The 12,102-nt window shown below is 37.6% G+C and overlaps 1 protein-coding gene across 1 annotated transcript in view; it reads right to left on the bottom strand.

The window, feature by feature from the left end:
- Positions 1–3,327: 3,327 nt before the first annotated feature.
- The window catches only part of MORC4 (MORC family CW-type zinc finger 4), a 79,548-nt gene continuing 70,773 nt past the window's right edge, over positions 3,328–12,102 (bottom strand). The window contains 3 exon segments of the mRNA XM_006082271.3: positions 3,328–3,617; positions 3,930–4,213; positions 4,511–5,198. Of these exon segments, the coding sequence (XP_006082333.1) occupies positions 3,464–3,617; positions 3,930–4,213; positions 4,511–5,198 (1,126 nt within the window). The 3' untranslated portion in view covers positions 3,328–3,463.

Raw genomic sequence — 12,102 nt, 5'->3', positions numbered from 1 at the left:
AGCAAGGGGAAAGTGAGATATGATGAGTAGCTGCAAGAGAAAAACTAGAAGTAGGCAGGGGTCTTGTAGTATATTATAATGGGTATGGATTTTATTCTAAGTGCAATGAGAAATCATTAAAGGACTTTAAGCAATGAGTCATGTGATTGGACTTGTGTTTTTTTGTGTGTTTTTTTTTAAATCACTCTGGGTAGGACAATTGTGGGGACAAAAATGAAAGCAAGGACACCAGTTAGGAGTTGCAATTACCTATGGGAGATGACAGCAGTTTGGACTAAGGTAGCTGTGGTAAAAGTGACTGAAATCAAGCTAATACTTTGGAGTTAGAGTTGACACACTTTCTGACAGACTGGATGTGGAGGACTAGAGAAGAGGAAAGTTAGGATGACTTCCAGGTTTCTAGCTTATGTGCTTGGGTGGGCGGAGGTGCCATTTTTCAAATGAGGAGAATTAAGGGAAGGAACAGTCCTGGGGAAGGGTGTGCCACTGTTTATTTTTAACATGTTTTATTTGACGTGCCTGTGAGACATGTAAATGTAAATGTCAAGTAGGCAGTGAATATTTGAATGTGGGTCTTTCTAATAGGGAATACAGGACAAGGAAGTTTGTGATAAGAGCCTTATAAGTGACACAGAACTTACATGGTCAAAGAAAATGTCACATCTGGCTGGATAATTAGAGGAATTTTCAAGGAAAAAAGTTGACATTTGAGCCAAAGGGAAGATGTAAGGAAAAACATTCCAGGCAAAGGGAATGGAATAGCAAAAATCTTAAGGCAGGTTCAGAAACCTAAAAATAGTTCATTTTGGATGGAACACGGTTTGTTTGAAATGCTGGAAGATGAGTCTAGAGAGCATGGTTTAATCCAGATGCGAATTTGTATTACACTTGGTGGGCCACTGGGAGCACTAGCAAGTCTTTGAGCAGAGGCATAACCTGATGATACCATTACAAGCAATTTGAGATAGTGAGTGCGGTGGATTTAAGGAGTGAGAACAAGAGGCAAGGGAGGCCAGTTAAGAATCTATTTCAATGATCAAGACGAGATAATAAGAACCTAACTGTTGACTGTGGAAGTGGAAATTTAAAGGGCAAGTGTGAGAGACATTTGAAAGAATTATGATTATGTTAGCCTAACAAGATAGATGGGAGGAAGCATCCACCTTTTTCTTCTGAGTGTCTTTTTCCTCCACACTGTTTCATAAGCTCTAGTAAGCCTGAGTGACATTTTTCAATCTCTCTACCATGGCATTTAGCTTTAGTTAAAGGGATTTTATCTAGTATGATTTCATTCTAAATAGGTAACAAGAGGTAGCTCTGGTATTGTAGTAAATAGATTCACACAGTTAACTGTTGCTGGAAGAAGCAATATGGGGTTGGATATGGGGTTGGGCCCAGAAATGGGCTGAGAGTAAGCAATAGTAAAGATGAGTTAAAAATTTCCACCTTTTTAAAAAGCCCTATGGCCTCTCTCTTTTACACACACACACACACACACACACACACACACACACTAAACCTTCAATTATCTGAATTTTTTCCTACACCACCTTTTCATCCATGTTGTCCATATCTGTGCAAAGCCCTATGTTCTCACAGCTCCCATCTGAAGAACAAGTATCACTGATGGAATGGCTGGATGTGCTCCCCCCGCACCCTTCTCTGAGTAACATTTAGGTAACTGGGGCCCCCAACATCATAGTCCAAATGTCTGACATGAGAAATAATCATGTGGTAGGCTAGAGCTGCAGTGAGGTGAAAGTAAGATGACAGGGATATTTTGAGTACTTATTCTAATGGTGACATTTGGCTCTGGCTTCCTCCTATTCCTTCCAGTCTCATTGGAATATCTATGATGGGCCTCTTTCAAAGGAGATAAAATAAGCTTGGGAGAATCTTCTGAAGTAATTCTGCAGAAGAGAAACAAAAAATATCCAAAACATTCCTCTGGACTAGTTAATCCTTTTGTGATTGCTTGATCCCACCTCCCTTTTATTATTTCTCCTTTATAGTTTTCACTGTTGCTATGCTTTTTATGTGTTCAATGTTCAACGTCTTTTGAAGAGTACCTTGAACTCTTTGGAGAGCATGTGCTATATAAATACAATAAAGCAAGGAATAAACAATATGTCTAGTTTTACAAGAGTAAGCTTTACTATTTCTGATAATATGAGATCTACCCCTCACTCGGTATTAGCCTGAAGAGTAGGTACGTGGTATATTCTGAGGAATATCAAATAGATCTCTCTGCCCTAAAATAGCTCCCCCACTACCTAAAATCCCAGATTAATGATACATTTTTTTTTAATTTGGGCCTTGAAGATTTCTTTTCCAAGAATTCCTTATTAAAATGAAAACAACACAGAGGGAGGTGAGTAGATGGGTAACGATTTAACCTTAGTTCCCTTTACATTAACCCATCATTCCTAGTAAACACATTTTTCACATTCCAACTTTTTCCATGCCTTTCTTCCAGAGGTAATGTGAAATACAATATAAATTATAAAATTAACTTACACTTTCACAAGTCTCTCATTTGATATCTAAATCCAAGCCTACTCATTATTTTTCAAAGGATTTATTTTTTTCCAATGCAAAAAGAATAACAGGTTTATTATAGAAAATTTGAAAAAGGCAGGAAGATAGCAAGAAGAAACAATTATCAATCATAGTTCTACCACCTAAAGAACAACAGTTGTTAAGTGTGGTCATGCTCATTCTTTAAACAAACCTTAGGTCCCATTTCTGATGTGACTCTTCCCTTAAACTTCCTCCTCCAGACCTTCCCTATAATGCTTGTACTACTCTCTTGTACCAGTTAGTTAACTTGGTGTGTGTCTTGTGTTTCCAATTGGATTGTTAGATCCTTGAAGACTGAATCCATGAGTTACACTTGATAATTTATCCCAAAACACCTAGTACATTGGACCCAATATTTGTTGACTGATTTAACCTAAATGAATACAAACCACTTCAGAAAGGATATAAAATAGGCCAAGTCATGAAAGTTAAAGCTTTCAGGTCACCTGGTTGATGACTATTGCTTTTCTGTTCCTGAAAGTCTTGAAAGCCTATTGAAATAGCCTTTTTCCTCACACCAAAGTGAATAAGCAGCAGACTGATTAAGAGTGAGGATTTACTCAAAGATGATCTAAATAAGGCATAAAGGCATGAGAGAGAAGTGGGGTAGGGAAGAAGAAAGGGAGAGAGGAGAGGAGAGGAGAGCAGAGGGAGGGGAGGGAAGGGGAGGGGGAGGAGAGTAGAGGGGAGGAGAATAAAGGGGAGGGGAGGGAAGTGGAAGGGAGGGGAGGGGAGGGAAGGGAAGGGAAGGGAAGGGAAGGGAAGGGAAGGGAAGAGAAGAGAAGAGAAGAGAAGAGAAGAGAAGAGAAGAGAAGAGAAGAGAAGAGAAGAGGGAGATGAAAGAGCGATGAGAGAGGGGTAGATAGAGCATATAGTCTAGTGTTCAATCCAGTATGTGATTTGCCTCCAGCACCGTATACAGGATCCCATCCACTTGTTCTGAGTCAAACCCGATCTCACGAAGCTCCAAGTGAGGGAGGACAGAAGTAAGGAGATAGCTGACGTGGATACGCAGCCGCGTAAGCTTTGCCAAAGCCCTGTATGATGGAGTGAGGGGGCAGGAGAAGAGATGACATGAAGTCATTAGCCAACAGAACAAAATGAAGCTCCTTAAAAATGGGCCTACATTTCTCAACAATTATGTTTCCATTAGCTACAAAGAAAGAAGAAAGCACAATGCCACCAAGCACAGGGAGACTGGCTGCAGCTCTCTAAGAAGTAATTCCTCAGTCCTTGGTGGCCTATGAATTGATTCAGACTTCCTCCCTTATTTATGACCAGTAACTGGGGTCCTAAGGGATGCTTCCCATTAGCACTCACAAGCTGATAACTAAACCCTAGTAATTAACCTTTCTAGGTCATCTCCCTCTGGGGTCCGGTAGGAGACCTGAGCCTTCTGCAGCACTTCCAGGTGTGTCTCTGTCTCCTTCAGTTTCTCTTTTAGTTCTTGCTTTTCCTCCTTGGTTCTTTCCAGCTCAGCTTTCAGAATCTGGAATTCAGCTTGGCGATAACCCATGTGTTTCTTGCTCCAATACAAGCCTTCCGTTTCCTGGGTACTGTAGGTCACCAATTCATGTTGGACTTTCTTGAATTCAGAATGCCAGTGATTCCTCTCCTGTTCCAGCTCCTCCACCTGCAGTCCAAGAAACAGAAATTCAATGACTCCACATGCTACAAGAGTGGCAAAAATTGTCCCTAATATATTCACTCAGTGATTCCTCTGTACATATTCCTCTACTTATGGACCTTTTCAATCCCAAAATATAGGAGGGAAGCCCATTAGGGTTCACCCAATCTGAAACATACCACAGAATAATTCAATGGCTTATTTTGTTTAAAGGCCTCAGAATATGAATTCATCAGAGCTCCAACTCCCAGGTCCCTTGGTTTCAATTATCTTTTATTCCTAGTGGTAAGGTGCTGCCCTAACCTTTTGCTGGAACAAATTCCTTTCCGCTAGAACACGTTCCAATTTTTCTGTGGTTCTTTTCAGTTCTTCCAACTCTCTTTGGTTCTTCAACTTTGGTGTATTATGACCTCCACTTTCCTCATAGCCTTTTCCTTTCTCCCCAGCGGCTGCAGCAGGACTTGTAGCAGAAGCCACAGTAGGATAAGGCATTGGGTTCCAGGATTCAGCTGCTTTTCTTCTCTCGGCAAGCTCCTCTCGGTTAAAAGGGATCAGCTGAATGGGAGCTCCTGAATCTCGAACACCTTTTGCAACACCAACAACAGCTACAAAAGGTCCCTTGTTTACTTCTTCCTTGTTTATGTTTGTGCTGCCTCTGTTAGATTCTTCTGCTACCAATCTTGGCATCTGATCTTCTAATTCTTCAGGGAGCAGGGATCCCTGATGTTCTTGGGCTCCTGAATACAGAACTGAAGCCTCCCTACTTTGACTGGTACTTTTGCTTGCATCTGGGTATTCTGGGGAAAGATATGGTGGTGTGCTTCTCTCAGAACTGGATTTATCATGGCTGTTCTCTCCTTCTGGGTAGGCAACAGCTGCCTCTACCCTCCTATAAGAGCCAGGCATGGAATAATCTAGAGGTGTTGTCATCTCATTCTGGAGCCTTCTTCGTTTCTCCACAGGTTCCTCACCTAGGATCCATTTGTACTTACTGTAACAAGAAGAGGAAATTAAGCTGTCAAAATATAGGCTAAATATATTCTTATCTTATAGAGCCCCTCTTCAAATTTCCCATATTAAAACTGACTCTAGCTGTTAGCCACAGCTCATTTCAGGTTAGCAATACAAGTTTACCCCCAAACCCCTACCCCTTCACTTATGTAGATTGCTGAGATAGCAATTGGTCTTAAGAGAGAGATGAAATCAAAAGATATGAAGAGTCAGCATCTGGATATAACAGGACCAGATTGACCTTGGTAAGAATTCTGAAAATAGGATTAAAACCAGCCTGACTTAGAAGTTTCAGAAATGCAAGTCAAGGAAGGAAAACAAAAAAAAAATACACATACAAAATCCTTTAATATGAGAATGGGTAAAAAAATAAAGAAAATAAAAAAGGCCATAAAAAGCTTAGGGAGTATGTGGAGGGGAACCGAGCCAGCTTGTTAATTTTAAAGGGTCACAAAAACCTTCCAGTATCAAAGACTTATGCACATTTTTTATATTGCAATGAACACCATACAGTTCCTTTACCAGCCAACTGGATTGTGGCTATTGCCCATTATTCACTTGTAAAAGTTAATTGAAACATAGGGCCCTGGTCATAAACAAAGAAACTGAAACAGCCAATTCAAGTCATTTTTCCCTATTGCAAAAGAATCCCCTTGTTGGGGTAAACAGGCACTCCCAGGATGGTGACCTCAATCGCCTTCCATTTCTGGCTGCTATATGCTCTAAAGGTTGAAGGAACAAACAACTGGCACCAATGAAATCCATAGACAATATTATGTCATGCGGCAGGATGGGACCCCTATTTTTATCCTTATAACTCTTCCGCTGTCCCTGCAGAAAACCAGGAAATTTCAAGGTAAAGATCGACTTTCAAATTTTCAATGAGAGTCAAGTCATAGTATTTCAAGGCTGCTTGTATTTCTCTGCAATTTCTGAGAACATCTATAAGATATCTCAAGCCTTAGTTCTTGTAACACCCCAAATGTTCTTCAAAACTAGTGTTCACCAGAAATAAAACTGGTCTGCCATTTTAATAGATCTTCTTGTGTCAGTCTTAGTGGGAAAGCAAAAGGATTTAGGGGCTATGTAAAAACAAATGTATCCATCTTTAAATGTATTTTAGGGCCACTGCAGATTGTCCATTATACTGAGGAAGATAGTGAAACAACCAGTTTGCAAGTACAAAAAAAGAGTAAATGATACTAGAAAACAAAGTTTTATGAAAGGCAATGAATGTCAAATTTTCTTCCTTCTCTTCATTTTCCAATTTCTTTTTTTTTTACCTTGAATAATCTTTGGCTGGTATTTTATTTAAGGAGAACAAAACTTCCAATTACACAATATATGTCATTCTCTATTAAAACAATTTTAGGCAATGAAAATTTAGGCAATCCATATCTGTCCTATGTATTTCTTTCATTATAGGTATTTTCATTTAATTTAAAATAATCAAAGAACTAGTCATCTTGCCTTGTTTGTATTTTCATTTTCTTTTTTTAAATTGTTTTATTGCTTAAAGTATTACAAAGAGTATTATATATGTCTCCTTTTCTTCATTTTCCAATTTCTAAGTATTCTGTCCTTAAATCTCTTCTATACCTACAATTTTTTCCTTTGGTAATTTCATACAGTCTCTTGGTTATAACCTCTGAACAGTAACTCCCAAGTCATTCCACAAGCCCTGATCTCCAGTACTGGATTTCCAAAGGCCTGTTACACATTTTCCCCCCGAAAGTCCTACTGGTATCTCTCTCAGTATGTATAAAATTGATCTTTCATTTTTATCTAGCTCCCTTCTCTCACCTCCAGATCACCCACTGCCAAATTAATCTTCCTAAGTAAGGTATTGCTCTAATTATGTCACTCCCATATTTGAAATCTTTAATCATTGCTTCCATGTCTAAAGCCAGCTCAAATGCCACTTCTGAATTCCTAGAGCATGTCTAAGTCTAGCTCAAATGGTACTTTTGAATTACTATAGCACTTTAGCCCTCTCTTACATCTATCACTTTTTACCATGTATGTGCAAGTATGTGTGCATGTGTATATGTCACAGGTTCCCTACTAAAGTATGAGCTCCTTGACAGAAGGAAGCTTGAGTAACTATGCTAGATGGGAATGAGGGAACAAAAACTTTGCATGTAAGAGCCAATAAAAAAGAAAGTATTGTTTGAAGGAGATAAAAATAAATGGATTTTACTTATTGGCTCTGTAAATACTTATTAGTTTTATAAGTAAAGGTTCTTCCCTCTAGGAATCAAATGTTATTCTAAACCTGTATTCACTCATTTAGTAAAGATTAATTTTGAGTTTACATACTAGGAATTCTTTTCCAACTACATAGTTCTTTTGCATTTTCTTTCTTCTTTTTGTCACCTTCCTCCAGTGCTTGTCTGCAAAGAAGCCAGCTGATATTTTGATAAGAGACTGCACTGAATCTGTAGCTCAATTTGGGAAATATTATCATCTTAACAGCATTAAATCTGATCTAGAAATATGAAATGGCTTTCCATTTATTTAGGTCTTATTTAACCTCATTCAACAATATTTTGTAGTTTTCATTATACAAAGTTTTGCTTGCACTTTGTTAAATATATTCTTAAATATTTTATTTTTCAAACAACTATAAATGCAATTGTTTTCTTAATTTCTGTTGTTCTTTTCAAAGAGCCAACTTTTGGCTTCACTGATTTTCTCTATTGTTTTTCTATTCTCTATTTCATTTCCATTCTGATTTTATTTCTTTTTTTCTGCTTGATTGGGGTTTAACTTGCTCTTTGTGTAGTTTCTTAAGGTGGAAGTTTAGGTTATTAATTTGAGGTCTTATTTCAATTTTAATATAAGCCTGTATAATTTTCCCTCAGAAGGTAAGGGAGAGAGAAATAGAAATATCATCCCATAAGTGTTGGGATATTTTGTTTTCATTTTTATCTTCTCAAGATATTTTTAAATTCCTCTTGTGATCTACTCTTTTACTCATTTGCTATTTTGGAGTGTGTTATTTAATTTCTACATATTTGTGAATTTTCCAAATTTTCTTCTATTGTTGATTTCTAATTTAATTCCATTATATTTGGAGAATATCCTTTTATGATATCAATCCTTTTAAATTTATTGAGGCTTGTTTTATGGTCTAACATATGCTCTATCCTAGATTATATTCCATGTGCACTTGAAAAGAATATAAGTTGCACTGTTTGGGGGGAAATGTTCTGTATACGACACCTTCATTTTCTTAAGATACTTTTTAAGATTCTTGGTTGAAAGTTTTTCTTTCAGTACTTTGAATATGTCATCCCACTCCCTTCTGGTCCCCATTGTTTCTGATGAGAAGTCTGGTATTATTCTTAGTAGGATTCTCTTGTACATGATGCATACTTTTTTCTCTCTGCTTTCAAGATTTTCTCTTTGCCTTTGGCTTTCAATATTTTCACTATGATATGTCTGACTGTGAATATCTTTATGAATTCTATTTTTAATTATTTGAGTTTTTTGGATGTGTAGGTTAAAAGATTTAAATAAAATGCGGGAGTTTTCAACCATTATTTCTTGAATATTTTCCTACTTCTCCTCTTGTCTCCTTTTTGTACTCCTATTTTGCATATGTTGAAGCACTTAATGGTGTCCTACATTTCTGTGAGACTGTCCATTTTTTCCTCTCTGTTCTTAGCATAATCTATAATTAATATATCTTCAAGTTTGCCGATTCTTACTTCTGCCAAATTTCATGTGCTGTTGAGTCCTTTTAGTAAAATTTTCATGTTAGTTATTGTAATTTTCACCTCCAGAATTTCCATTGGGTTCTTTTTTTAAAAAAATGTTTTTATTGATTTCAGAGAGAGAGAGAGAATCATCAATCTGCTGCCTCCCTATGACCCCCACTGGGGATCAAGCCCACAACACAGGCATGTGCCCTGACCAGAAATCTAACCATGACCTCCTGGTTCATTGGTCACCCCTCAACCACTGAGCCACACTGGGTTCGTCAAGAGCAGTTTCTATTGCCTGCTTCTTTTGTCCCTATGTACATGGCACACTTTCCTGTTCCTTTGCATGTTTCATAATTTTTTTGTTGATAACTGGATATTTTAGATAATATAGTATAGCAACTCTGGATACTAATCCTACCTCCCTGAATGGTTTATTTGTTTGTTTGGTTGTTTATTTAGTGACTTGATTGAACTGACTCCATGAAATCTATTTCTCCTGCAGCATTCTGATCAGATTTCTTCTTGATTTTTATCTTTTACCTGACAACCTTGGAATCACCCCTGGGTCAGCATAGTCCACTTATTGGTCAAAGGTTTTGCTTAAGCCCTGCTAGCTAGTTAGATTTTCACTGGATGTATGTGTGGCCTAGAAACTGTTATCACAGTTAAAGAAATTTATGTTTTTACCCCACTTTCATCCAGGTAGTATAGTAGTTTGAATTTTCCCTATCTAATAATTACTGAGAAGGCACAGCCTTGAGCATGCACATAGTCTTCCAAATTACCGAGGGTATGTGTAATTTTATTTTTAGCTTGGCTTCCTAGGAGTTGCCCCTGGGTCAGAGTACCTTATTGTTCAGCCAGTGGTTGGTTAGAGGTTGTGTGTAAGGCCCTAGTGCCATTGAGGCTCCTGTTCTTTGTTGTTTGATTGGTGTGAGGCTTGGGGACTGCTCTCCAAGTATACCTTATGTCTTGATCTGATTATTCCTAAGAGAGTGTAGCCTTGTGCTTATGCATAGTCTTCCTAACCCCTAGGATTGACTGTGACCCCAAGATAGCTCTTCTTAACTACCTTTTTTCCTTGGTTCTCTCTGTTTCTAAACATCTAATTGCTCAACTCTTTTGCTTGTTGTAACTTGTATTGTGGAGCTATGAGTACCCTCTCAATTGTTCTCCACCATAATTTCCTTTATTTTTGACAATGCCCTTAGGAATGGAATTCTCCATGATCTGTTATAGGTAATGTGCATTCTTGCAGGGAGAGCTAAGGAGTTCTTCATCTTTAAGTCCTGTCTCTCTCCCTAAGGAAAGGTGGGAATAGGGAAAGTGGCCCACTTCTCCAAGAGTGAAACCTTTTTATATTAACAGGTGCTGGGATGGTTTTTTGTTTGCTCCTTCTGGCATAAACCCCTGTCCTACAAGCAAGCTGGGATAGGAGTAATAGCCCATGCCTTCCCTAGGTGAGTACTTTCACCATGAGTTGGGGCTGGATGGGGGAAGAGAAAGCTAGCTAGGAGAAGAGAGACCCAGTCTTTCTTGGGTCTGTCCAGAATAGAGCTTCTGCAAGACAGAACTGGGGGAGATGAGAAATGTCAGAGGCCTGACCCTCTCAAGTAAAACCATAGCTATAGAGTAGGAGCCAGGGGAAGATAAAGACCCCAACTTCTTGACCATACCCACCTGTATTAGAGCTCCTAGAGTAATTTTAATAAAACATAGCTTGGAGGAGGATGGAACAGGCTAAATGCCAAAGACTCTTGCTGTTCTTTCTGAGATTTAATAAATTTCCTGAATAAATGTTTCTCCATTATCTGTATGCCCCTAAGGCAATTTCCAGGAACTTAGAATGATTGTTTTGTTTTAATAACTTCTTCCAGTTAAATGGTTATTTGTTGATGAATGTGCCCACTACACTCCTCATTTCTCCATTTTGGAAGTCTCTCTCAAAGAACCTATTTTAAAATATGAATACTGGCCCCTGAATCAACTTATTCATTAGAAAAATTGTTCTTTTATTTCTATCTCATATTTGTTGTTTCAAATATTCCTTTAAACATACTAGAATGTCTCTCCTTTCCTTCCACTATTACAATATAATTTGGATTTTTTTTTGTTATCCTCTTAAACACGAAATAATTAGCTTTTGACATATAACTTACTCAAAGGCTTTCTAAATATATAAATAAAATACAGCCACCAATTCTCTTCTTTGTACATATGTTTATGAGTACTTTAGACCTTATTTTGTACTACATGAAACCTAGAATGTATTGGGGATAACTACATATAAAACTTTGACTATCATAAGTTCTTTCATCTTTGACTCCATCATTGCCTTAGAACACTGTCTTTCATACAGTAAACACTCAAATATATGCGGAATGAGTGAACAGAAAGGGATGATTTACATTAAGAGAAATAAGCTATCTTTCCCTAAAAAGTTATGCCTGTTTCATATTGGCTGAATCTATTATCTATTGCAGGTGCTCCACTGCTCTTGTTAGATTTGTGAAACTCATAAAACTATTTCCAATGACACCTTGGGAGGCCTTAGTAGGTCATATAACCTAGCCCACTAGGAATTTTTAAAACTTTCTTCTATAGAAAAGAATTTATTTTATCTAGAGTTGGAGAGTTGTACTCCATGGCGCAAGGATCCTTATCACCTTCAGGTTTTGATAATAACAAAGGATACCTTTGTAACTCTTGACTAAATTGATAATTCCATTAACATTGTTTTATTGGAAAACCTTGTATATTTCACTGAACTCTTGAGCACCACCATTTTCCCTTATAGAAAAGCAGACTCCTTCCAATCAACCTGAATCCCTCTATACATGTAGTTTGAAATGACATAATAATCATTTAGTGACCTTACATAAAACATATGACATCAGTAGCAACATCAATTATCACGTATCTCTTTCTCTTGAATATTACTCTCAAATTAAAACTACACATGAAGAATCAAAGTATTTTACCTGTCCTCTATAGCCAAAACATAACCCAACTCAACTCTGGGCACAACAGTTCCACAAAGACTTATACAAAAATATCAATTAAGACTGATAAAGTATGCCACCTAATGGATGAACTGACATACTGCACTCATAAAATACACACAGATAGGTTAGCATTTGTAATCTCCTTTAGGTTACCAAAAGTCACTACAGA

The sequence above is a fragment of the Myotis lucifugus genome, unplaced genomic scaffold (assembly GCF_000147115.1).
Source record: "Myotis lucifugus unplaced genomic scaffold, Myoluc2.0 scaffold_2, whole genome shotgun sequence".
NCBI lineage: Eukaryota > Metazoa > Chordata > Mammalia > Chiroptera > Vespertilionidae > Myotis > Myotis lucifugus.
This window is presented reverse-complemented; position numbering and strand designations above follow the sequence as displayed.